This window comes from Corvus moneduloides, chromosome 3, assembly GCF_009650955.1.
Source record: "Corvus moneduloides isolate bCorMon1 chromosome 3, bCorMon1.pri, whole genome shotgun sequence".
In the NCBI taxonomy this organism is placed as follows: Eukaryota; Metazoa; Chordata; class Aves; order Passeriformes; family Corvidae; genus Corvus; species Corvus moneduloides.
In genome coordinates, this window is record NC_045478.1 from 1,256,945 (window position 1) to 1,283,260 (window position 26,316).

At 58.6% G+C, this 26,316-nt stretch overlaps 3 protein-coding genes across 9 annotated transcripts in view; 1 reads left to right on the forward strand and 2 right to left on the reverse strand.

Moving 5' to 3' along the window:
- Positions 1–488: 488 nt before the first annotated feature.
- TRIM35 (tripartite motif containing 35) lies at positions 489–7,342 on the reverse strand. 2 transcript variants are annotated; one of them, XM_032103332.1, is made up of 7 exons: positions 6,953–7,342; positions 4,736–5,174; positions 3,915–4,010; positions 2,803–3,033; positions 2,658–2,680; positions 2,190–2,311; positions 489–1,170 (listed from the first exon to the last, which is right to left on the reverse strand). In XM_032103332.1, exons 1-7 carry the CDS (start codon positions 7,207–7,209, stop codon positions 611–613), a joined length of 1,728 nt encoding a protein of 575 aa, XP_031959223.1. In that variant the 5' UTR covers positions 7,210–7,342; the 3' UTR covers positions 489–610. The 2 variants fall into 2 exon arrangements, with proteins under 2 accessions (XP_031959223.1, XP_031959224.1); XM_032103333.1 differs by lacking the exon at positions 6,953–7,342 and having other exon boundaries at positions 4,736–5,862.
- Positions 7,343–8,175: 833 nt separating this feature from the next.
- On the reverse strand, positions 8,176–21,763 carry DRC1 (dynein regulatory complex subunit 1). 3 transcript variants are annotated; one of them, XM_032103330.1, is made up of 17 exons: positions 21,429–21,763; positions 19,374–19,467; positions 18,500–18,612; positions 16,995–17,178; positions 16,024–16,161; positions 15,708–15,794; positions 13,654–13,776; positions 12,347–12,486; positions 12,124–12,258; positions 11,811–12,040; positions 11,380–11,552; positions 11,170–11,259; positions 10,145–10,231; positions 9,730–9,905; positions 8,758–8,898; positions 8,566–8,676; positions 8,176–8,418 (listed from the first exon to the last, which is right to left on the reverse strand). In XM_032103330.1, exons 1-17 carry the CDS (start codon positions 21,746–21,748, stop codon positions 8,412–8,414), a joined length of 2,349 nt encoding a protein of 782 aa, XP_031959221.1. In that variant the 5' UTR covers positions 21,749–21,763; the 3' UTR covers positions 8,176–8,411. The 3 variants fall into 3 exon arrangements, with proteins under 3 accessions (XP_031959221.1, XP_031959220.1, XP_031959222.1); XM_032103329.1 differs by having other exon boundaries at positions 8,176–8,438; XM_032103331.1 differs by having other exon boundaries at positions 8,390–8,676.
- Positions 21,764–23,402: 1,639 nt separating this feature from the next.
- Positions 23,403–26,316, forward strand: part of PTK2B (protein tyrosine kinase 2 beta) — a 52,477-nt gene continuing 49,563 nt past the window's right edge. For 2 of the 4 annotated variants that reach the window (XM_032103317.1, XM_032103318.1), the window contains exons 1-2: positions 23,403–23,584; positions 23,718–23,861. In XM_032103317.1, the coding sequence (XP_031959208.1) occupies positions 23,431–23,584; positions 23,718–23,861 (298 nt within the window). In that variant the 5' untranslated portion in view covers positions 23,403–23,430. Of the gene's footprint in view, positions 23,585–23,717; positions 23,862–25,103; positions 25,413–26,316 lie in introns of those variants that run through there. The other 2 variants (XM_032103319.1, XM_032103320.1) reach the window with 2 other exon arrangements.

Below are 26,316 nucleotides of genomic sequence, written 5' to 3' on the forward strand. Positions count from 1 at the left end.
CCCTTTCCCCATGGAATCATCGGAAATCCCAAGGACTCACCCGGATTCAGGAAAAAGCCATTTGGATGGGATTAACTCCGGATAAAAACTCCAAACTTCCTCCACTTCTCAACACCAACGACACCGGATTCCCGGAGCTGGGAATTCAGGGAAAAGCCCCTCGGAGGGATAAAGCCCTAGGAAAAAGGGTGGAGGAGGTGGGATGCTCCCAGGGATGTTCCCATCGATGGTTTTCCATGTGGAGGGGATGAACCCCTTGTCCAGCCAAATCCTGTGGGGTTTTCCCATTCCAAGAGCCGGGGTAAGGATCGCCGTCCACAGCAGGGATTCCTGGATCCCTGAAAACTCCAGGAAAAGCCCCTAAATGGTTTAATTCCTTATTTATATCCCCTGACAGGGAAACTCCTTGTTCCCAAAGCCTTCCCAGCCCGGATCCATGATGGAGAGGGGCAGGGAAAATTTGGGATTTGGGAACAGAACCACACGGGAAGAGTTTATTAACATTTATTAACGATAAAACCGAGGCGCTACAAACAAATGTTCTTCTTATCCCTGGGTTTTTTTTTCCTGGAAAAGCACCTGGAGAACCCCACCAGGAGGTAGGAGACCCTTAGACCGGGATATCCTCATGGACACGGACCCGGAGCGGACAAATCCTGAGCGTCTTTGCCGTGGCACCCCCCTGGGGCCCTCCCACGTAGAAATACGGGAAGACGACCCCGCCAAATTTCTCATGGAATGTGTAGATGTGGCTCCGGAGGTCGGCGTCGTAGAAGGACAATTCCCCCTCGGTGCAGTCCAGCTCCACCCGGATCCGCTGGAGGTTTCCCGGCGCCGCTTCCGAGCGCACGGCGTTGGACGCCCGGCACTCGTCTTTCCCGGGAAGGTGGTAGATGTACCAGAATCCGGAGCGGGAATCGTGGTGGAAAGTCCAGTGGGAGCCTCTGTGGGGCCGGGACACGCCCACCCTCCAGTTGGTCAGCCCGCCCAGGTCCACTTCCCACGTGTGGAAGCCTTCGGAGAAGCCGCGGGATCCCAGGATGCAGGGGGCGGAGGTGAAGCGCTCCGGGTTTTCCACGGAGAGTTTGTAGCCGCGGTTGGAGACGCTGGAGAGGTCATCGGACACCGAGAGCCAGCCCGCGGCCGAGTTGGGATCCAGGCTGAAGGGGACTGGCCGGGAACGGGAATGTTTTACTGGAAATTCGCAGCTCGGCATCCATCCCTTCCATGGACCCCTCCTTGGATCCACCCAGGGATGCGTGTATTCATTCATGGATCTATCTATGGATCCATCCATCCCTCCCCTCCATCCATTCCTCCATGGATCTGTTCATGGATCCATCCATCCATCCATCCATCCCTCCTCTCCATCCATCCATCCATGGATCCCTCCCTCCATCCATGGATCCATGGATCCATCCATCCCTCCCCTCCATCCATTCTTCCATGGATCTATTCATGGATCCATCCATCCATGGATCCCTCCCTCCATCCATGGATCCATTTGTGGATCCATTCATGGATCCATGCATTCATCCATGGATCACTCCATCCATCCCTCCCTCCATGGATCCATTCATGGATCCATCCATCCATCCATCCCTCCCTCCATCTCTCCATGGATGGATCCATCCATCCATCCATCCATCCATCCATCCATCCATGGATCCATCCATCCCTCCATGGATCCATCCACGGATCCATCCATCCCTCCTCTCCATCCATTCCTCCATGGATCTATTCATGGATCCCTCCCTCCATCCATGGATCCATTTGTGGATCCATCCATGGATCCATGTATTCATCCATCCATCCATCCCTCCATGGATCCATTCACGGATCCCTCCATCCATCCCTCCATCCATGGACCCATCCCTCCCTCCACATCTCCATGGATGGATCCATCCATCCATCCATGCATTGATTGATCCATCCATGGATCCATCCATCCCTATCCATGGATTTATCCCTAACCCACATCACCACGGGGGAAACGCACATTCCAAGGTTTCCCTTTTGGAGTGAAATCACCTTTGAGCTCTCCAGTCCCCATTCCAGGCCCATCCCAGCTCCATGCTTCCCATCTTTCCAGACCCCCCACAACCACCCGTTTGGGAGAAATCCATCTCCACCTTTCCCATCTTTCCACCCCTGGAAAAGCCCTGCTCCAGATGTTCCCGGCTTCTCACCCACGGTGATGGTGTCCAGCATCTTCTTCCACACGTTGTACTGGAGCGATCCCAGGTACTTGGCCACATCCAGGAGCATTCCCGAGGGAACAGCCTCCGGCTCCTCGGCCGTGCAGGCGATCCTAGGGCAGGGATCGACCATGGAGAAAGGATCAGGATGGGGCTCCCAACATCCCGTCGTTCAGCAGGAGCTTCCCAACGGCACTCGGCATCTCCCAAGCTTGTTCTCCCTCAATTCCCACAAAACCTGGGATTTAATGCTTCCCCCAAACCCTGAAATTCCACTTGGTGTCCCCCATCCTGCCTGGAGCACCCAGGGGACATCCAGCATCTCCCAGATTCAGAGGGGACACTGGAATTTTCTTGGAGCAGGGACCTCGCTCCATCCAGGCAGGAGACCCCATCCAGCCCCCAGGAAGGGCTCAGCCATTCCCAGATTCCCATGGATGTGGCAAGATCAGGACCTACCTCCTCTTGCGGTTCTTGTGGGTCTGGAAAAGAAAAGAGGAGACACCGGGGATCAGATCCCGCTTGCCGCCGGAATTCCGACAGCCAGCGGATCGCTCGGGGGAGGCGGGATGCGGGCACGGGGCGGGATCCCGGTGGGAATTACCATCAGGAACGTGTAGTCGTCTTCCTTGAGATCCGCCTGGAGCTGCGCGGCCTCCCTGAGCAGGGCCTTGCTCTCCTCCATCAGCTGCTCCATCTTTCCCTGGATCAGATCCTGCTTCCGCCGCACCTCCTCCCGGAGCTGCGCCAGCACCGCCTGCTCCTCATCCCACAGGAACTTGTGCAGCTTCTCGAATTCCCACTTCACCTGCTGCTCCAGCCGCACCGACTCCACCTGGGAATGGCAGCACCTCGCTCCAGCTGGGAATGTCGGCGCCTCCTTCTGGAGCACCCGAATTCCCTGGGGTCCCCTTTGGAGCAGCTCTGGCGCTCAGGAATTCTCTGGGTTCGCTTGGATCATGCTGCCCTTCCCAAATGCCTGTCCCTGCTTCCCAAATCCCCACCACTCTCCTTTCCTGGGATGGGATCAGTGCTCCCCCTCAGATCCGTGTGCAGGATTGGGATTGGGATCAATCCCAGCTGCGGAGTGACCAAATTCCCTGGACTCCTTCTTCCCAGAGTTCTCCAATCAGCTCCAGCGCTCAGGAATTCACTGGGATCACTGGGATCACACTGCCCTTCCCAAATTCCCATCCTCGCTTCCCAAATCCCCACCGCTCTCCTCTCCCGGGATGGGATCAGTGCTCCACCACAGCTGCATTCCCAATCAGGATCGAGATCCCACCTCTGGAGCACCCAAATTCCCTGGATTCCTCCTTCCCAGAGTTCTCCGAGCAGCTCCAGTGCTCAGGAATTCACTGGGATCACGCTGCCCTTCCCAAATTCCCATCCTCACTTCCCAAATCCCCACTGCTCTCCTCTCCCGGGATGGGATCAGCGCTCCCCCTCAGCTGCATGTGCAGGATTGGGAGCTGGATTGGGATCAGGACCGGGATCAATCCCACTTCTGGAGCACCCAAATTCCCTGGACTCCCCTTTCTGGAGCTCTCTGAGCAGCTCCAGCACTCAGGAATTCACTGGGATCACGCTGCCCTTCCCAAATTCCCACCGCTCTCCTCTCCCGGGATGGGATCAGCCCTCCACCGCCGTGCACGTGCGGGATCGGGATCGGGATCGGGATCGGGATCAACCCCAGCTCCGGGAGGGAACACGCACCTCATTGTGCCGGGAGATGGATTCGTAGGAGCGGCGCACGGTCCCGAAATCCTTGGCCTTATCCCGCAGGGAAGATTCCATGTTCGCCAGCTTGGCCTGCGGGGAGGAGACGCCCTCAGGACTCCCCCATTCCCGGGATTTCCCGTATGGATAAAGACCCCCGGGGCCGGATCTTTGCTCGATCCCACCTTTCCCCTCCGCCAGCCGGGATCGGTGGAGCTGGGAGGAAGAGGAGCTCCGCTCCACAGGGAATCCTCCTCCCTGGTTTTTAGGGAAGTCCCATCCCCGCCTATTCCGGTGCCGTGGGCAGCCCCATTCCCATTCCCGGGAATCCTGGCCAAGTTTTTCCCGCCGCGTTTGAAACGCGGCTCATCCCAGCGGGATGAGTCAGGGCTGCGCCGGCTGTTTTCCAGCGTGTCCTGGCGACATTCCCAGCTCCTGGCTGCATCCCATCTCCTCCTCCTCCTGTCCGTGGCTGCCTCCCTATCCCCGTCCCTCCTTTCTGCGGGAATTGTGCAACTCCCAAATCCCAACGCCGCTCCCAACCCCGCGGCGCCGCTGGAATAACCAGCGCGGCCGGATCCAAGCTGGGATCAAGGAGAAACCACCGGGAAGCATCATCCGTCTCCCCTTTCCCGCAGCATCCGGGGTGGATAATTAAACCACCGGATAATTAAAAGGCAGGACAGCACCCAGCAGCCGCCACATTCCCGCAGGGAAGCGTGGCTGCCTCATCCTAAATCCCGCCCTGGCAAATTCGGGACACGAATCCAGCTTTTGGGATGCGTCTCCCTGCCGTCCATCCGCCCCCCCTTTCTCACCCTAAAATCCGCCGCCGCTTCCTGCACCGGCCTCATCTTGTGCCCTTCGTGCTGCTTGGAATTCTGGCAGGCGAAACACGCCAGCTCCTTGTCTTCCAGGCAAAACAACTTGGGATCCTCGTGATGGATCGGGCAGAGGGCGGCGCCGCGTCTTTTCTGCTGCCCCTCTTCCTTCAGGATCATCTCCACCAGGTTGTTGAGGGTGTGGTTGACGCGGAGATCTTCCAGCGAGGAATTTTCCTTGCACACGGGACACGCGTGGCGCCGGTTTTCCCAGGATCGGCTGACGCAGCCCTTGCAGAAGTTGTGGCCGCACGAAAGGGTCACGGCTTCCCGGAAAGGGTCGTAGCAGATGGGACACAACAATTCCTCCTTCAGGCTGGGCGCCGAGGATGCGGCTCCCGAGCTGCTGGAGCAGGGATCGGCTCCTTTTTCCATGCTGCGGCAGGGATGGAGCGGGATTTTCCAGCTGCCCCGACCGGACGAGCAGCCCCGCTGCTGATGCAACCGCTCGGTTTCCTGCCGGTGACTCACCCGCGGCTCCCTCCCGCCCGGTGACACCGCCCCGGGGCCGCTGCCGGGGGGGCTCCGGGCCTCGGGGACGGCGACAGAAGCGGCACCGAGACCCTCAGCCCGGATCCTCCCGGGGGAGCCCCGGTAGCCGGTTCTGAACCCCGCCATGTCCCGGTCTCTGTTCCCCAAATTCGGAGCTGCTCCGCTTTCTGGAGCCCCGGCCTCGGGGCTGCTCCGCTCCCCCAAATTCGGGGCTGCTCTGGTGCCCGGATCGGCCCCCCCCGCTCTCTCCCGGGGCAGTCCCGGTACCCGGTTCCGGACCCTCGTGGCCCTGTCCCGGTCCCCACCTCCGGGGTTGCTCCGGTGCCCGGATGGGGCCCCCATTCTCTCTCCCGGAGTAGCCCCGGTGACCGGAGCTGGACCCTCACCCCGGCGTTCTCCCCCGGTGCCCGCACCTCGGGGCAGCCCCGGTTCCCCAAATTCGGGGCCGCCGCGGTGCCCGGCCCGGTGTCCCCCAACCCGGGGGAGTCCCGGGTGTCCAGACCTCCAATCCCGCGGCTGCTCCTATGCCAGGAGCCCTTTCTTTCCCGGGACCCCCCAACCCCGGGGTCACTCCGGTGGCCGGTCCCCCCACTCCCGGACTTCCCCCTCTTCTCCTGGGGCTGCTCCGGTGTCCGGTCCCGGTTTCCCACCCCCAGACCAGCTCTGTCCCCTACTCCGGTGTCCAGTCCCGGTTTCCCACCCCCAGACCAGCTCTGTCCCCCTCTCCCGGAGCCCAGTCCCGGTTTCCCACCCCCAGACCAGCTCTGTCCCCCACTCCGGTGTCCAGTCCCGGTTTCCCACCCCCAGACCAGCTCTGTCCCCCACTCCCGGTGTCCAGTCCCGGTTTCCCACCCCCAGACCAGCTCTGTCCCCCTCTCCCGGAGCCCAGTCCCGGTTTCCTACCCCCAGACCAGCTCTGTCCCCCTCTCCCGGAGCCCAGTCCCGGTTTCCCACCCCTCCAGACCAGCTCTGTCCCCCTCTCCCGGTGTCCACTCCCGGTTCCCCACCCCCAGACCAGCTCTGTCCCCCACTCCCGGTGTCCAGTCCCGGTTCCCCACCCCCAGACCAGCTCTGTCCCCCACTCCCGGTGTCCAGTCCCGGTTTCCCACCCCCAGACCAGCTCTGTCCCCCACTCCCGGTGTCCAGTCCCGGTTCCCCGCCCCCAGACCAGCTCTGTCCCCCACTCCCGGTGTCCAGTCCCGGTTCCCCGCCCCCAGACCAGCTCTGTCCCCCACTCCGGTGTCCAGTCCCGGTTTCCCACCCCCAGACCAGCTCTGTCCCCCACTCCCGGTGTCCAGTCCCGGTTTCCCACCCCCAGACCAGCTCTGTCCACCTCTCCCGGTGTCCACTCCCGGTTCCCCACCCCCAGACCAGCTCTGTCCCCCTCTCCCGGAGCCCAGTCCCGGTTCCCCGCCCCCAGACCAGCTCTGTCCCCCACTCCCGGTGTCCAGTCCCGGTTTCCCACCCCCAGACCAGCTCTGTCCCCCCACTCCGGTGCCCGGTCCCGGTTCCCCACCCCCGAACATCCCCTTTCCCCCACCCCAGGACCGCTCCACGTGGCGTCTCGGTGGCTGCCGGCCCTTCCCGGTGTCGGTGCCGGTTCCGGGGTTGCCCCGGGCCGTGTCCCCGGTGCCGGGGGGTGACAAAGGGGGGGGGTCTCACCTGGCGGAGCGGACCTGGCACCGTTTGCAGCGCTCCCTCCTCCGGTGCAGGCGGCGCGGGGGGCTCCGCTCGGCCTCCTGCGGCATCCCGGTGTTCCCGGTGCTCCCGGAGGGTGGGGCGGGATGGGAGGGCCGGGATGGAGCTCCAGGGGGAGGTTCTCGGTCCTGGCTCGGCCCCCGCGGGTTCAGCGCTCCCGGGGCCGTGACCTCCCCCCCTGTTTGTCCCAGCGGGAATTTCGGGATCCCAGGGATCCCCATATCCAGTTCTCCCTCCCCTCTGGAAGCTGCTCGGTTCTTTCCTTCGGGAATGGGGTTCCCGATGATCCCCCCCCCTCCCCGGGATTTTCCAGGGGCAGCGTCCACCTGGCGTTGTTCCCGTTCCTGCTTTTCCCCCTTCCCTATTTTCCGCCCCGCTCCAACATTCCCAGTTTGTTCATGATCCTTCCCCGGGAGCCCCAAAATCCTCCCTGCCATGGGAAGCAGGAGAAATCCCAAAATTATCCAAGGAAAGCCAAACAACAGGGGAAAAAAGGTGGTTTTTTTTCCTGTGGAATGAGAAACCGCTGGAGCCGTGTTTTCCAAAGGCTGGGAGTCAAGGTTAAAGATAAAACCGACCGGGAATCCGCGCTGGGAATGAGATATAACTGGTGGGAACGGGGGGGTGGAGGTTGGCAGGGATGGGAAAAATCCCCCCGGGAAAAATCTCGGCCTCTGGAGCTGCTTTGGGGCAATCCCGACCTGGAATGGTGGGAATTAGGGACAGGTGTAGGGCAGGGAAAGGTGATCGGGGTGGGAAGATCCAGAGGGGGAAAAGGTGTGGGGGAAGCAAAAGGGAATGCTGGGAGTGGGGTCATGGAATTATTTAGGGTGGAAAAGCCTCTGGAATCAGCGAGTCCAAGCATTCCCGGCACAGCCAAGGCCACCCTGGATCCATGTCCCCCCCAAATCCATAGGGATTTGAAATCCCACCAGGAATGGGGACTCCAACCCTGCCCCGGGCAGCTGTGTCAGGGTTGGAAAAGCTTTCCAGGCAGGAATTATTCCCAGGTCCTTTCCCACCAGGCAAAATTCCAGCCTTGGGCATTCCATGGGGTTCTTGTGACCCACAGACACTTGGAGTTGTCAGGGGTGAGTGGGATATTGGGAAGGAATTCCCGGCTGGGAGGGTGGGGACGGGCTGGGCTGGAATTCCCAGAGAATTCCTGTGGCTGCTCCATCCCTGGGAGTGTCCAAGGAAAGGTTGGAGCAACCTGGGATGGTGGAAGGTGTCGGGGCTGGAATGGGATGGGATTTAAGCTTCCATTCTGGAATTTGATGATTCCACGCCACGGATCCCATGGGTTTGGGGCACTTCCCACAGTTCCGGGAATTCCCTGGATCATGGGGACACCTGGATGTGCTCCCATTCCCGAGCTGCTCCTCATGGGCCGCACGCAGATCCAGGTTTGGGGAATGGTTTATTAATCCCTGGAATGGTTTATTAATCCCTGCCAGGAATTCCTGGCTCAGATCCAGGGAAATCCACGCCCCGGGGCACTGGCGATTCCCAGGTTTAGATCCATCCCGGTGGGATCCATGTTGGGAGTATCCCCAGGGAAGGGACGCCGAGCTCACCGGCCAGGTGTGGATTCCAGATAATCCTCCAGCAGAATTCCCAGCTCCGAGTTCTGCTTCTGCAGGATGGTGGCCTCGGAAAGGAGCTCGGCTCTCCGGGTCAGCACTTTACTGGGAAGAGACAATGGGATCACATGGAAAACCCCCGGGATTGTCCCCACCCTTCCCTGTCCCCACCTCCCAGGCACTCACTGATATTCCAAGAGTGCGGCTCCGAGCGCATCCCAAAGTTTGAGTGTCCGCTCGGGAATGATGTGGGTCAGGGCTTCCCAGTATTTCCTGTCCTTGGAGTTATCCCGGATGTCCAGAATCTCCTTGGGGGGTCCATCATCCCTGGGGATGGAAAACAAAGCTTTGGGATGGAGGGAAAAACCTTGGGAGGGAGAAAAATTCCCAGGGATGGAGAAAAATTGCCAGGAATGGAGAAGAAATCTTTGGGATGGAGAAGAAATCTTTGGGATGGAGAAGAAATCTTTGGGATGGAGGAAAAGTCCTTGGGATGGAGAACAAATCTTTGGGATGGAGGAAAAACCTTGGGATGGAGAAGAAATCCTTGGGAATGAGAACAAACCCTTGGGATGGAGAACAAATCCTTGGGATGGAGAAAAAATCCTTGGGATGGAGAACAAATCTTTGGGATGGAGGAAAAAACCGTGGGATGGAAAACAAATCCCTGGGATGGAGAACAAATCTTTGGGATAAAGATTAAACCCTTGGGATGGAGAACAAATCCTTGGGAATGGAGAACAAATCCTTGGGAATGGAGAACAAATCCTTGGGAATGGAGAACAAATCCTTGGGATGGAGAACAAATCTTTAGGATAAAGATTAAACCTTTGGGATGGAGAACAAATCTTTGAAATGGAGAACAAATCCTTGGGAATAGAGAAGAAATCCTTGGGATGGAGGAAAAATCCTCGGGATGGAGAACAAAACCTTGGGATGGAGAACAAACCCCGGTTTTTCCTCCTTTCCCAGGTCCTGGATCATCTCCTGCGTGGTTATTCCCAGCCTTGGGAATCTCCTGATCCTTTTGTGGTGGAGCAGGGAAGGTTGGGAAGTTCTCTCTCCAGCCAGGAAAATCCAGCAAGTCCCAGAACATTCCCTGCATCCCAGTTTGGCTCCATCCTGGTGCCACCAGCCCCGCTCCGTCCCTATTCCCACCTGAGCTTGTCAAAATCCCGCAGGAATTCCTTCAGGATCTTCAGGACATCGTCCACTTCGATGGACGCGTCGGAAATGGAGCTCCCGGCGGATTGGAGCTCATCCCTCCGGAAACGGGATCCGCCGATCCCTCGGTCCCCAGCCGGATCCGCGGGATCTTCTCCTCCTGGGATGTCCTGGAGGGAGAAAAGGCGGCTATGGAATTTTCCATCACCTCCCTAAGGATCACCTTCCGCTGGGAGCCTTTACCCTCGGGAAATTTCGGGATCCCAGGCAAAATCCCGATAAACCCTCATCCCTGGCACAGGCCACTGGGAAGAGTTTTGGGATGAACACACCAATCCTCTTTCCTGGAATTCTTGGGATCCCTTCCCTGGGATCCTTGGATCTGCTGGGCTCTCCCCGATGATCCCACCTCGCTGTCGATCTCTTCCCCAAATTCGTAGGCCAGGAAAAAGTCCAGGAGCTGGCGCAGCTCATCCTCGTCTTCGATCCGGAGGGTCTGGAAAAGCAGGAATTCTGTCAGTGGTCCTTGGGATGGGGAGGGAAGGGAAGGGAATTTTCCAGGAGCAGAGGGAATTGCTGGTGGGAAGTGGTTGATGTGGGATAGCCGGGAATATCCATGGATGGGAAAGTCTGGGAACGGGCTGGAGGAGTCCTGGAGGAGTTTAAATCATTGGGGTGGGCTGGAGCTGGGAATCTGGGAATCTGGGAATCATGGAATGCTTTGGGTGGGAAAGGACCTTAAATCCCATCCCATTCCATGGGCAGGGACACCTTCCATGATCCCAAACCTTGGCCACTCCCAGGGATCCAGGGGCAGCCGGGGATTCCCTGGGAATTCCAGCCCAGCCGGGAATTCCTTCCCAAGATCCCAGCCCGAGCTCCCCTTTCCCAGGGAAATCCCTCCATTCCCGCCTCTCCCAGCCTGCCATTGGATCCAGCCCCAGCCCGACTCCTCTGCGGGAAGGAATTCCGGCCTCCAGGCCCTTCCCTGGGAATCTCGGCACTCCAGGAAGGCTCTCCCTTCCCTTTCCCATCCCCGACTTCCAGAAAAACCCCTGGCCATGGATTCGGAGCCTCCTGCATCCCACAGTCCCGGAATGCTTTGGCTGGGATCCACGCAGCTTCAATCCCATCCCATTCCAAGGCCGGCACCTCCCCCGATGATCCCAGGCTGCTCCAGCCTTTCCTTGGGCACTGCCAGGGATCCGGGCATTCCCTGGGAATTCCAGCCCAGCCGGGAATTCCTTCCCAAGATCCCAGCCCGAGCTCCCCTTTCCCACTGGGAAGCCATTCCCTGCCTTCTGCCCCTCCAGCCTTTATCCCAGATTGGATTCCCCGGATCCTTGTCTCCAGCTGGACATTCCCAGCTGCACATCCTGGTGCTGCGCATTCCAGGTGGGAAGCCCAATCCATGGAGATCCAATCCCAACTCACCTCGAAGATGGATCGGATTTTCCGGACGGTGTTCCCGCCTCCCACCACCTCCCGCAGGGGCTTCAGGAGTTTGTTTTCCACCAGGAATCCCTTGGGAAAAAAGCCGGGAAGGGGGAGCAGAGCCACCGTGAGCATCCCTGGGATCCCAAAGGGATCCAGAAAAATCTGGATCGGGGCAGCTCCAGGATCCCGAGCTCCAGCACCGCTCACCGACTCCTCGCTCAGGAGCTCCAGGATTTTCCGGAGGGTTTTCCTGGGGATGTTTGGCCAGGATGTGGCTCTTTCCTCGACCTTTTCCTGGTTTTCCTTCCCTCCTTCTCCACTTCCCACTCCTTTCTTCTTCCTCCTCCTCCCTTCCTCCTCCCGTTTTCCAGAGCGGATCCCTGAAAACCACAAAGAAAAGTGGGATCAAAAACCTTTGGAATTTGCTCCCTGGGGACATCCCCAGCAAACAAAGCTCCTGGGATCGAGAGCTGGTTCTTGGAACTGGGAAAACTGGGAAAAACACAGTGGGAATATTCCTTGGAGTGAGCCAGCTCAGGGCCGGCGACTCCTGGAAGATCCCACCTGGAAATCCCAAGGATGGGAGGGACACAGAGGCCTTTCCTGGAGGAAGATTCCAAGGAATTTATGGATCCCACCTTCCAGCAGTTGCGCAGCCACCTGCATCGCATCCTTCTTTTCCTGGCGGCCTCCCAGGGGTCCCACGTTATCCATGAACCAGAAGTGAGGCTCTTCCCACGGCGTTCCCAGCTGCTGGACGTGGATGATCCGATCGGCATCCAGCGCTTCCCGGATCAGCCCTTTGGCCTCTTCCTCGTTCACGATCCAAACCTGCCGGAATTTCTCGGCCCTGCTGCGCGCCAGGTGCCTGTGGAAAAGGATCCCAAAGGGATCAGATCCGCCTCCGCTGTTCTGGAGGCTCCGCAGGGCAGAATTCCAAGCACTTCCCACCTCATCCGGCTCTGCGTCTCCTGGAATTGCCCCGTCACCCGCTCCAGTTCGGATTCCAGGCTCTGCTTTTCCTCTTGGAATTTCTTTTCCTGCTTGGCCATTTTGACCTTCAGGAGGCTGAGGGTCGACTGGAATCTGGGAAGGGACAAAGAGCCTGGATTCGGGAATGCCTGGATGTGGGAAAAGCTTTGGAATGGGAGGAGATTCCCGGGATGGGTTTTACCGGTTGATTTTCCTCTTCTGCAGGGATCGGAGCGTGGAATTTTCCACATCCAGCTGCCGGAGCACTTCCAGGTTGTATTCCAGCTTCACCTGGTTCAGGTGGTAAATTCCCTTCATCTGCTGGAGTTTCTTCTCCAGGTACTGGAATTCCATGGGAAAACAATCACAAAGACAAGCCTGGAGTTTAGGGAAAACCCAGGGAAGCTCCCAGAAGGGTTTGGATCCCCCAGGGAAAAAATCTGGAATTAAATCCCAGCAGGGCCAACAGTTCTTCCCTTTCCAGAGGAAGGAGAAAAGCCACAATCCAGGGGTTAATTCCCAAAATCCCACCTCAAGCAGCAATCCAAAGGCAAATCCTAAACAACCTGAACAGGGAAGTCCTTCCCACTTCCAGGCCCTCCCAGCTTGGAATTCCCACCCTAAATCCCAGCTCCAGCTTCAATTTTTCCCTTCCAAGTTTTTTTTCCCTCCCACGTGCGTGGTCACAGAGAATTCTTGCTCCTCCTCCTTATGGAATTCCGCGTTTGTTGGGATTCATGTCGGGATATTTTACACCTATTTGGGAAAGGAAATATTCCTAATATCCCGTGGAAAATTTTCCCTGGAACAACCTGAGGGATTTCTCCACTATTTTCCCTGTTCCCAAGGCTGCTCCAAAAGCAGGATAAGGCCATGGAATATGGAGAGGGAAAATTATCTCCGGAGCCTCTCCCAGCCACAGCTCAAGGTTGTTTCTCCAACATTTTCCATCTTTCCAACGGCCCCACATCATTCCCTGGGAATGCTGAGCTCCAGCATGGAGTTGTCTCCATCCCAAAACAGCTCCGAGGCACTTGGAAGCATCCCACACTTCCAGGTTGTCGGGAATTGAGGGTGTGGAGCTGTTGGAGCCAGTCCAGGGAATGCCACGGAGCTGCTCCGAGGCTGGAGCCAGGCTGGGAGAGCTGGGAATGTTCAGCTGGAGAAGGGAAGGATCCAGGGAATCCTCGGAGCCGCTTCCTGAGCCTAAAAGGGGTCCAGGAGAGCTGGGATTTGGGAAAGGGCTGGAGGGGCAGGAGGCAGGGAATGGCTTCCCAGTGGGAAAGGGGAGCTTGGGGTGGGATCTTGGGAAGGAATTCCCAGCTGGGAGGGTGGGGAGGGGCTGGGCTGGAATTCCTAGAGAATCCCTGGATCCCTGGGAGTGTCCAAGGAAAAGTTGGATCAGGGAAAGTGTGAGGGTTGGAATGGGATGGGATTTAGGGTCCCTTCCCATCGAACCATTCCATGATTTCTGGCGGTGATTCCATGATCTGGGGCCTTTCCCGGTACCTGCACATCCATTTCCAGCTGGAATTTCATGCTGTCGTAGCTCTCCACGCTCTCATCCTGCAGCTCATTCAGCTGCTGCTCGAACTGTGCCGCCTTCCCCATCTGCTCCCGCAGGAATTCCAGCTGCAGGAACAAGGAGAACCCCATCCATCCCCATCCATCCCCATCCAACCTCATCCAACGTCATCCATCCTCATCCAACCTCATCCAACCCCATCCAACCCCATCCAACCTCATCCAACCCCATCCAACCTCATCCAACCTCATCCAACCTCATCCATCCCCATCCATCCCCATCCAACCTCATCCAATGTCATCCATCCTCATCCAACCCCATCCAACCCCATCCAACCCCATCCAACCCCATCCAACCTCATCCAACCTCATCCATCCCCATCCAACCTCATCCAACCTCATCCAACCCCATCCAACCTCATCCAACCTCATCCAACCTCATCCATCCCCATCCAACCTCATCCAACCTCATCCAACCCCATCCAACCTCATCCAACCTCATCCATCCCCATCCAACCTCATCCAACCCCATCCAACCCCATCCAACCCCATCCAACCCCATCCAACCCCATCCAACCCCATCCAACCCCATCCAACCTCATCCAACCCCATCCAACCCCATCCAACCCCATCCAACCCCATCCAACCCCATCCAACCTCATCCAACCCCATCCAACCTCATCCAACCCCATCCAACCTCATCCAACCCCATCCAACCTCATCCAACCTCATCCAACCTCATCCAACCCCATCCATCCCCATCCAACCTCATCCAACCCCATCCAACCCCATCCAACCTCATCCAACCCCATCCAACCCCATCCAACCTCATCCAACCCCATCCAACCCCATCCAACCCCATCCAACCCCATCCAACCCCATCCAACCTCATCCAACCTCATCCATCCCCATCCAACCTCATCCAACCTCATCCAACCTCATCCAACCTCATCCAACCCCATCCAACCCCATCCAACCTCATCCAACCCCATCCAACCCCATCCAACCCCATCCAACCCCATCCAACCCCATCCAACCTCATCCAACCCCATCCAACCTCATCCATCCCCATCCAACCTCATCCAACCTCATCCATCCTCATCCAACCTCATCCAACCCCATCCAACCCCATCCAACCTCATCCAACCCCATCCAACCTCATCCAACCCCATCCATCCCCATCCATCCCCATCCATCCCCATCCAACCTCATCCAACCTCATCCAACCTCATCCAACCCCATCCAACCCCATCCATCCCCATCCATCCCCATCCATCCCCATCCATCCCCATCCAACCTCATCCAACCTCATCCAACCCCATCCATCCCCATCCATCCCCATCCATCCCCATCCATCCCCATCCATCCCCATCCAACCTCATCCAACCCCATCCAACCCCATCCAACCTCATCCAACCCCATCCAACCTCATCCAACCTCATCCAACCTCATCCAACCTCATCCAACCTCATCCAACCTCATCCAACCCCATCCAACCCCATCCATCCCGAGCCCAGCCTGTTCCCACCACAATCCCAGAAAATCCAGCTCCTTCACGGTTTCTCCCAGGGCAGAGCTGATCCCGGCATTCCAAGCTGGACACTGAGGGGCTGGAGCGTGTCCAGGGAAGGGAATGGATTGGAATGGGGTTGGAGCACCAGGAGTGGCTGAGGGAGCTCAGAAAGGGGCTCAGCCTGGAGAAAAGGAGGATCCAGAGGGATTCTTCCCTCTCTGGAATTCCCGGAAAGGTTGGAGCCAGCTGGGACCAGGCTCTGCTCCCACAGGATGAGCGGGAACGGCCTCAAGCTGTGCCAGGGGAATTTTAATTGGATATTGGGAATAATTCCCACCTGGAAAGGGTTTTCCAGCCCTGGCAGAGCTGCCCAGGCCAGGCCTGGAGTCGCCATTCCCGGATGGATTGAAATCCGTGGGGATTTGGCCCTTGGCCTTTTGTGCTGGGAATGGTTGGACTTGGAGATCCCAGAGGGCTTTTCCGCTCTCAGTGATTCCCATGATCCCAAAGCTCCCACGGGATTCACCTCTTGCTCGTTGTGGGCCTGGATGGCCTCATTCCACCTTTTCCGGTTGTTATCCAGCATTTCCCGCCTCTCCTCCTCAAAAGTTTTCTGCGGAAAAGATGGAAATGCCATACTGGGATCACAGGGAATGGGAACAGCCGGGTGGCGACGCTTCCAGGTCGCTCCCAAAGTCATTCCCAGCCCCTCGGAGCTCTGGATTCCAGGCTCGTCCACCCGGATTTCACCGCAGCGCCTCAAATCCGAGGTTTTTTTCCAAAAGATACGGAGAAGCAAAGCGGTTTTCCTGCATTTCCCGGTTTTCCCGGGAATTGGGTACCTCGATCTGCCGGAGGTGGTGCCGGTAGGTTTTGAGCATATTCCGGGTCTGTTCTTCCATCCTTTCCAGGAGCACATGGATCTCGCCCGACTGCTCCTTCAGGGCCTGCTCATACTGCTCATCCTTGGCTTTCAGCTCCTGGAAAAACGTGGGAAGGGGAGGCTGGAATCGGCGGGAATTGAGCGGGAATCCTCACGGAAAGGGCAGGACACGGAATTATCATGGAATGCTTTGGGATGGGAAGGGACCTTAAGGATCATCCCATCCCATTCCCAACATTTTCTACTATCCCAGGTTGCTCCAGCCTTTCCTTGGGCACTGCCAGGGATCATGGGATTCCCTGGGAATTCCAGCCCAGCCGGGAATTCCTTCCCAAGATCCCAGCCCGAGCTCCCCTTTCCCAGGGAAATCCCTCCATTCCCGCCTCTCCCAGCCTGCCATTGGATCCAGCCCCATCCCGACTCCTCTGCGGGAAGGAATTCCGGCCTCCAGGCCCTTCCCTGGGAATCTCGGCACTCCAGGAAGGCTCTCCCTTCCCTTTCCCATCCCCGACTTCCAGAAAAACCCCTGGCCATGGATTCGGAGCCTCCTGCATCCCACAATCCCGGAATGCTTTGGCTGGGATCCACGCAGCTTCAATCCCATCCCATTCCAAGGCCGGCACCTCCCCCGATGATCCCAGGCTGCTCCAGCCTTTCCTTGGACACTGCCAGGGATCCGGCCATTCCCTGGGAATTCCAGCCCAGCCGGGAATTCCTTCCCAAGATCCCAGCCCGAGCTCCCCTTTCCCACTGGGAAGCCATTCCCTGCCTCCTGCCCCTCCAGCCCTTTCCCAAATCCCAGCTCTCCTGGAGCCCCTTTAGGCTCGGGAAGCGGCTCCGAGGATTCCCTGGATCCTTCCCTTCTCCAGCTGGACATTGCCGCCTCTCCCAGCCTGGATTCCCGAATATTCTCTGAGTATTCCCGAATACCTGCCGGAGCTCTTGGATGAGCCGGTTCTTTTCCAGCAGGAGCAGCTCGCACTGATCCTGCTGCTGCTCCAGCAGCTCCCACAATTCCTGCGGGATCTTCATATCCTTGGCCAAGGCCCACTTGGAGTTGATCTCCTCCAATTTTTCTGTGCCGTGCTTGGCTTCCGCCTCCAGCTTTTCCAACCTGCGGGAAGCCAGGGAATCAGGGAGCTGGGATAGGGCTGGAATTGCTCCAGACCTGGAGGCCCTTCCCTAAATCCCTTCCCTAAATCCCTTCCCATTCCCATCCCATCATGGAATCCCCAGATGGAATTAAGCTTGGAGAAGGCCCTGGAATCCAACAATTCCCAGCACTTCCATGTCCCCATGTGCCCAATCCCTGGAGCAGCAGCAGCTTCCTGGGAAGTCCCTGGTGGAGCCACCCCCAAATTCCCAGTTCCTGGAATTCCCAGCAGCTGGTTCCTTAATGAGATTCCCACTGGGAATTCCCATGGAGCAATGGTTCCTATGGGTCCAGAGGCAGCGGGAGCATGGATTTGGTGTTTCCTGGCTGATATCCCAAATCCTGGGAATGGGGCTGATGGAAAAGCAGGATTGAACCAGCCAGGAAAGCTCCCGGGGAGAATCAGGGAATGCCAGAGGCTGGAAAGGCTTTGGAAAATCCCAGCAGGAAAAATTCTACTGTCACAGCAGGATGGGCAGGGTGTTTCCAGGAATGTGCTGGGGAATTCCAAGGAGGAATTTCAGAATGCTTTGGGTGGGATTCATGGACCTTCCATCCCATTCCAATCCCAACACTTTCCTGTATCCCAGGCTGCTCCAACTTTTCCTTGTATACTCCCAGAGATCCAGGGGCAGCCAGGGATTCTCTGGGAATTCCAGCGCAGCCGGGAATTCCTTCCCAAGATCCCAGCCCGAGCTCCCCTTTCCCAGGGAAATCCCTCCATTCCCGCCTCTCCCAGCCTGCCATTGGATCCAGCCCCATCCCGACTCCTCTGCGGGAAGGAATTCCGGCCTCCAGGCCCTTCCCTGGGAATCTCGGCACTCCAGGAAGGCTCTCCCTTCCCTTTCCCATCCCCGACTTCCAGAAAAACCCCTGGCCATGGATTCGGAGCCTCCTGCATCCCACAATCCCGGAATGCTTTGGCTGGGATCCACGCAGCTTCAATCCCATCCCATTCCAAGGCCGGCACCTCCCCCGATGATCCCAGGCTGCTCCAGCCTTTCCTTGGGCCCTGCCAGGGATCCGGGGGCATTCCCTGGGAATTCCAGCCCAGCCGCGAATTCCTTCCCAACATCCCAGCCCGAGCTCCCCTTTCCCACTGGGAAGCCATTCCCTGCCTCCTGCCCCTCCAGCCCTTATCCCAAATCCCAGCTCTCCTGGAAAGCTCTGGAAAGCTCCCTAAAACCACCTGGGCCAGGTGGGATTTGGGAGCTCTTTATTGGCCTAAATTTTCCATCGGAATCCGGTGGCATTCCCGAATCCCCAGCTCCTTCCCCCTCACCTCCGGAGCTTGTCCTCGCCCTCCTTTTCCCGCCTCCGCGATTCCCGCAGGTCGGCTCCCACCCGGACATCCGTCACCAGCTGCGTCCCATGGAAAAGCAGCTTGGCCAGGACCTGCCAGGGAAGGGACACCCTTGGAATTTGGGCTTGGAATGCACCACTCCCAGATCCTTCCCAGCCATGTGTTGTGTGGGAATCAAATCCCAAGGATCCAGCCCCAAATCCCAATCTTGGGAGTTTCTCTCCCAGTTTTCGGTCCACAAAGGAGGAACACAGGGAATAAGGAGGGATCCAAGAGGAGATTCCCACTGGATCCCAAGGATCCAGCCCCAATCCCAATCTTGGGAGTCTTTCTCCCAGTTTTTGGTCCATAAATGGGACACCAAGGAGGGAGAAGGAGGGATCCAAGAGGAGATTCCCATCAGATCCCAAATTCCGGTCCTGAGGAGTTCCTCTCCTGGTTTTTTGCCCCATCAAGGGGACACCAAGGATCAAAACAAGGGATAAGGGTGGATCCAAGAGGAGATTCCCACTGGATCCCAAGGATCTGGCCCAAATCCCGGTCTTGGGAGTTTCTCTCCCAGTTTTCGGTCCACAAAGGAGGAACACAGGGAATAAGGAGGGATCCAAGAGGAGATTCCCACTGGATCCCAAGGATCCAGCCCCAAATCCCAGTCTTGGGGAGTTTCTCTCCCAGTTTTTGGTCCATAAAGGAGGAAAACAAGGGATAAGGAGGGATCCAAGAGCAGATTCCCATCAGATCCCAAATCCTGTCCTGGGGAGTTTCTCTCCCATATTTTTGCCCCATCAAGGGGACACCAAGGAGGAAAACAGGGAACAAGGATGGATCCAAGAGATTCCCAACCCTTCCTCACCTTCCCGGTGTCCTCGATCAGCTTCAGGCTCTTTCTCTCCTCTTCCTCCTCCTCCTCCTCCTCTTCCTGCTCCACCTCCTCTCCATGGGCTTCCCTGGGTGGAAAACAGGGAAAACCTGGAATATTTTCCACCCCAAACTCTTCCCAAAGCTTGGGAACGGCCTGGATCTGATCCTAGCATGGCCCACCGGGATCTCCCTCCCCCCTCAAGAGGTTCCCATGGGAAGCAGGAAACAGGGAACAGCATTCCCGAGGGAAAACGGGATCCAGGATTCCCCCTCTGGAGCTGGGAATGCTGCCAGGAATGCGGGATCAGCCCCTCAGGAAGAGGGAAGGGACACAGGGTGGGAATTTTGGGATGGGAGGGCCAGGAGCTGGACTGGGATGATCCTGGTGGGATCCTTCCCGCTCGGCATATTCCAGTGGGATCAATCCCAGGTGGTTTCTTGGGATCGGGAAAGGATTTGGGAATGGGAAGGGAAGAAGGAACCTGGCGGGATGGGAACGTGACAAATGAGATTCCATGGATTGGGAATAGGATCCACCTAGCTGTGCATCAGGCTGGCGGGAAACGGTGGTTCCCATCCCAGTTTTCCATAAAAACAGAGAAAAGTGGGATCCCAAGCCAACCCCAGCACGGGACAGGCTCCTGCTGCTTCCCAGTGGGATCCCATCCCGCCTGGAGGGACTGGGAATCCCTGGGATCCAGTCCAATCCCATGGAAAATCCTTTGGGAAAAGGTGTCCCGAGGCAGGTGAATCCCAGGTTGGATCCGGGATGGGATGGGGCTGGATTTGTCCAACGGGGAAGTGCCTTGGGAATGAGATTGTCCCGGTGCCGGAGGCAGGACAGGAACGTCCTTAACTTCGGGATCTGCTGGGATTGAGAGTGGAGATCCCTGGAATTGGGAATCTCTGCCCGGGGTGATCCCTGAGCTCCTGCGGCCGGCAGGGAATTGGGAATGTTTGGGATCCAGGGTGGGCCTTGGCCCAGAGCTGCTTTGGGGACAGTCCTGGCTCCCTGTCCCCTCCCAGCTCCCACTGCCGGAATGTTCCGGGAACTGGGAATGGTCCTGAGAACTGGGATTGGGTTTGGGATTGGGCTTGGAGCCCTGGGATTGGGTTTGGGATGGGTTTGGAGTGCTGGGATTCGGTTTGGGATGGATCCTGAGCCCTGGAATTGGGTTTGGGATTGGGTTTGGGATTGGGTTTGGAGCCTTGGGATTGGGTTTGGGATGGATCCTGAGCACTGGGATTGGGTTTGGGATGGATCCTGAGCCCTGGAATTGGGTTTGGGATTGGGTTTGGGATTGGGTTTGGAGCCTTGGGATTGGGTTTGGGATGGATCCTGAGCCTGGGATTGGGTTTGGGACGGATCCTGAGCCCTGGAATTGCATTTGGGATCAGATTCTGAGCACTGGAATTTGGTTTGGGATGGGTTTGGAGCCCTGGGATTGGGTTTGGGATGGATCCTGAGCCTGGGATTGGTTTGGGAAGGATCCTGAGCCCTGGAATTTGGTTTGGGATGGGTTTGGAGCCATGGGATTTGGTTTGGGATGGATCCTGAGCCTAGGATTGGGTTTGGGAAGGATCCTGAGCCTGGGATTGGGTTTGGGATCAGATCCTGAGCCCATGGATTGGGTTTGGGATTGGGTTTGGAGCCCATGGATTGGGTTTGGGATGGGTTTGGAGCCTTGGGATTTGCTTTGGGATGGACCCTGAGCCCCAGGGATAGACATGGAGCCGAGTTCTGGGCCCTGGGGTTGGATTTGGGATTGTTCTGAGCCCTGGGGTTGGATTTGGGATTGTTCTGAGCCCTGGGGTTGGATTTGGGACGGATCCCAAGCCCCGGGGAGGCTTCTGAGCCCCGGCTCAGATCCTGAGCCCTGGGGTCGAGTTTGGGGTCGGGGTTGGGGTCGCGTTTTGAGCTCCGGCCCTGTCCCTATTTGGGGTGGGGACCCCCCAGCGCCACTTCCGCGCGTGTGAGCGGGGGGATTCCTCTGGAAAAGCGGGAGGATCCTGCCGGGAATGGGGGCCCGGCCCCGCCGTTCCTCACCGGCGCCGGGCCTCGATGCGGCTGCGGCGGGCGGCGATTCGCTGCTGGCGCTCCCACTCCGCGCCGGGATCGGGATCGGCACCGGCACCGGCATCAGGATCGGGATCGGGATCGGGCTCGGGATCGGGATCGGGCTCGGGATCGAGTTTGGGGTCGGGGTCGAGCTCCGCAAGCTCCGGGTTCGGGCCCGGGGCCGCCCCGTTCTCGCCCTGCTCCATGGGGACACCTGAGCGCAGGTGCGCGCCCCTTACTGCGCATGCGCACCTCCCGTTGCCCCGGCAACGGCCGATGCGCGTCGCCCACTGCGCATGCGCTGACATAGCGGCGTCCTCCCGTTGCCTGGCAACGCCCACTCATCGTCGGGTGCGCTGCTGCGCATGCGCAGTCCCGCTTCCCGTTGCTTGGCAACGCCGGGAGCATCGTGGCCCCTCCCCCCCTTTTCCCGATCCCAGCGCGATTCCGTGGGAAGCACCGGGAAAAACGGGGCCGGGAGAGCTCCTCCTGCTTCTTCGCGCTGGGATCCAGCTACTGGGAGCTGGAGATGGGGTTGGAGTGAGGGCAAACACTGGGATGGAATTCCCAGCGAAGCTGTGGCTGCCCCTGGATCCCTGGAAGTGTCCAAGGAAAGGCTGGAGCAGCCTGGGATCGTGGGAAGTGTCCCTGCCCATGGAATGGGATGGGATTGAAGCTGCGTGGATCCCAGCCAAAGCATTCCGGGATTGTGGGATGCAGGAGGCTCCGAATCCATGGCCAGGGGTTTTTCTGGAAGTCGGGGATGGGAAAGGGAAGGGAGAGCCTTCCTGGAGTGCCGAGATTCCCAGGGAAGGGCCTGGAGGCCGGAATTCCTTCCCGCAGAGGAGTCGGGCTGGGGCTGGATCCAATGGCAGGCTGGGAGAGGCGGGAATGGAGGGATTTCCCTGGGAAAGGGGAGCTCGGGCTGGGATCTTGGGAAGGGATTCCCGACTGGGCTGGAATTCCCAGAGAAGCTGTGGCTGGACCTTGGAAGGTCCCAGGACGGGGATCCCGCTGCCCATCCCTGGGATGAGCTTTTCCAGCCTCCTCAGGCTCCAGGACGATCCTTTCTCCTCCACACCGAGCTCCAGGATTCCTGGGAATTCCATGGATTCCATGAGGCGCAGGGAAAAGAGCTCTCCAGGCGCAGCATTCCCGGGCCTCTCCCGCCTCCGGGATGTGGGAACGGCGGCATCGCCGGTGCCGTTGCCATGGGGTTGCCATGGAATTTGTATCCGCAGTTTCCATGGAAATCGGAGGAGGCTGGGAATGGGAAAAGGGGGGGAGGTGGCGGGGGGGGCCCTGCCAGGGCTCCCGGGATGGCCCCACATGGAAAAAATTCCAGGCCTTCCCGACCTTTGGTTCCCCAAATCCTGCTCTTTTCCCTTCCTGGAGATCTGAGGGATGCTACTTTTCCAGGGAATTCCGCAGGGATCGCCCCTGGATAGGGCTGGGTTGGGGTCAAGGAGCGGGAATATCCCGGTGGAGAATTTATGGAAGACCCTGCTGGATTTTGGGATATCCCAACCCCTCTCCCATTCCCTGGCCGGCCCCTTTGGAAGTGGGGTTGCTCCAGGACCCAGCGATCCAAATGATTCCCTCCAGGAATCCTGAGATGGGAAAAATCCGGGATGTTTGGCCTACCCCTCGCAATCCCTTTCCCAACCCCGATCTCGCTGCTCCCGAGGGATGAGGAAAAATGGGAGCAGCCCCCTGGGATGATCCCATGCCCTGAATCCCCTCCGTCCCCCCTCATTCCCGCTGTTTTCCAGGATTTGGGTTGGGAAAAGGATTTTTCCATCCCTAAAACTCAACCCCAAGCGGATTCTCCAAGTAAATCATGGAATTACGGCCTTGCTGGAATTCGCCGGAGCTTTCGAGGCCCAGGAAGCCCCAAATTCCTTGGAATGCTGCGGGAGGCATGGGGGGTGGGGGGGGGGGGGGGGGGAAGGGGTGGAATTTTTCCAGCTCCAGGTTTTCCAGCCTGAAGATGGCAGCAACCGCCCGCAGCATTCCCGGGAGTTGGAACGGCTCCTTCCAACCCTCTGGAAGCGGCTCCAACTTCTCCCGCTCCCAAATCCCTGCCGGATCCTCCGGAGCTCATTCCCTCCTCCGACCCCCCTCGACCTTTTCCTTGGGAAAAAGTGAGTTCATCCTCTATTTTTTTTTTCCCCCATTTTTTTTTCCCCTGGGATACCGGGAGCCGCAATTCCAAGCGGCGCTCCCTGGCGATGGGAGAGGCGCTATTAATAAATCCCGGCGGATTTTGATTCCCAGCTCTCCGTGCCAATGGAAAAGGGGAGCTTTGGGAAGCGGGGGGGAGGGAGCAGCGGTTTCCCGGGAGCCGTTCCCGGAGCGACGGGATCGCCTTTGGAAAAGGGAGCATGGGATGGCTCAGCCGCCTCCTCAGCCAGTTCTCCTGTGAGTCCCCGGGAATGCGCCGGGATAGCGGGAATGGGGCGCTGGGATCGCGATTGGAGCAGGGATTGGGATCGGGAAAGGGCTTTCGGGGTTGGATTTCGGGAAGCGGCGTTTTCCCAAAGGCTTCTCCCAAACTTGTGTGGGCGAGGTTGGGATCGGGATGAGGGGATGGGAAAAGGATGCGGAGGACCGGGATGAGCGCGGGCTGTTCCCATCCCAACTCCGTGGAGATTCCCGGAGGGATCCGGGATCCGCTGGGATCCTCTCCCCCGTCCATGAATTCCCGGGGAGATTCCCGGCCCTGCGGATCCAGGATTTCAGCTGGAGCCGGAGCGTGGGAATTGCGCAGCTCCGTGCGTGGGAGAGCGGCTGCCGGAGCTCGGGAATTGCCAGGGATGGGAATGGGGATCCAGGGATCCACGGAGGGATCTGCGCCCATCCCGGACTCTCCCGGCTCCGGAGAGAGGGATTTGCCCGGGATCCCGGGATTCCTGCGCCTCATCCGCTTGGGAAAGGGATTTGTCATCCCTAAAAGTGAAATCGAGATGGATTATCCAGGGTGTGGAATTCCAAAGAATGGGAGAACGGAATTCGCCGTGGGTTTTGGGGAACGGGGCAGCGCCGGATTCCTTGGGATGCCCCACATCCCTTGGGATTCCTTCCCATCTTTCAGGGGTCGTGTCCAGGTTGTCCCACCTGGAGCGGGGAAAATTTGGGAGCAGCAGGGAAGGAGAAGGAGCTGAGGGAAGAGGAAGGAATGGGAATGGGAATGGGAATGGGAATGGGAATGGGAAGCCGGCTGTCCCTGGACGCCATTCCCGGGTGGATCCCACGCAGGGAAGGATCCTCTGGGCCAGGAACGGGATGTGGGAGAATCCCGGCAGGGGCTGCAGCTCCACAGGAATTCCCACCTGGAATTTAGGGAAGCGCCCACCCGCCTCACCTCGCGCCGATTCCCCATTCCCACTTGGAATTCCCAGCGCATCCCGGGATGCCACCCCCAAACTGTGGGATGAGGGGCACCCCATGGCTCCCCTCCTCTTCCCGCTTTTCCTCCTGCCATTCCCAGCGTTCCCTAAACCACTCCGGGATCGGGATCGGGATCGGGGCTCGTCCTGCGGGGAGGCTCCTCGGGACAGAATTCCCAGGATCCCGGGCATCCCAGGATCGGGAAGGTGCCGCCGCTTCCCGGGGGAGTGGCGGCGCCCCGGGACCGCCTCCCGCTCCTTCCCCCTTCCTGCCCCGGCTCCTTCCGCGCCGCGGGAGCCGCTCCCGCTTTTCCCGGGATCCGGGGGGGGATCCCCGTGCGCCGGGAGAGGAGCGGGAAGGATTCCCTGGGGTCCGCGCCCGAATTTCCCGGCTGATCCCAAAGCTCCGCGGGACACGGGTGGGATCCCCCCGAGCAGGTGAGGGGATCCAGGAGTTTTCCTGCTTCCCACTTTTTCCTCCCGGGAAGCGCTTTCTGGAAGTGACTCCAGCACCCGCGGGATCCCAATCCCACCGGGAGCCGGGATCCGATCCCACCGGGAATCGCCGGGATCCTGCGGGAAGGTGAGAGCCGCTTCCCAGCCTCGGGAAACGCCGGGAAGAGGCGAGGGAACGGGAGCAGGAGTTGAGAGCGGCGGTCGCGATTCCCTTCCCAACATTCCGGGCAGGTGGGAAAACAGGGATGAGCTCCGGGGTGGATCGTGGAGACGGAGTTGGGGGGGCTCGGGAATTTGGGAATGTGCGAGCCCGAGATCGGGAATTGCCTGGGATCTGCTGGAATCGAGGTTTTCCCGATGCTGGGGCGGTTCCGGCCGCGCTTCCCAGAGCAGGGAAGCGGGAATTGGGAATGTTGTGGATCTGTGGGGGTTTGGTGCATCCAGGGAATCCGTGATTCCCTCGGGATCCGCAGGGATGATCCCACTGCCGGATCGCTGGGATGGAGATATCCAGGGAATGTCTGACCCTCGGACAGGGATTGGGAAGCTCCTGGGGGTGTTGGAAGGGGCTGGGAATGTCCCAAAGAGGTGACAGGAACATCCAGGGAATGTCTGACCAGGGATCAGGAAGGATTTGGGAATCTCGGAGGTGAGAAATCCCGGGAATAGGATCCGAATCCCGGCCTCCAGGATATCCATATCCAGCCTGGAGCTTTTCCAAGGGCACGGAAAGCAGCGTCAGAATCCTTGGGCTTTTTCCCTGGTGGATGGAGCTGGAAATCCGGGAATTTTCCAGGTGGGATATCCATGGTTCCTCCACCAAGGAAGGGGTAAAACCTGGGGATAACGGGCAGGAAAATCCCACAAGGATAAAAGGAGCTTTTCCCATGGAAAATCCCGCTGGTTTGGCTGCGTTTTCCTCTGGGATGGATCCCGGGAAGGACAGAGATGGATCCTGGGAAGGACGGGAATGTTGGGATCATGGAGAGGCCGTTTGGGGAAGCGGCAGAAAAAAGGGAACAGGAAGAGGC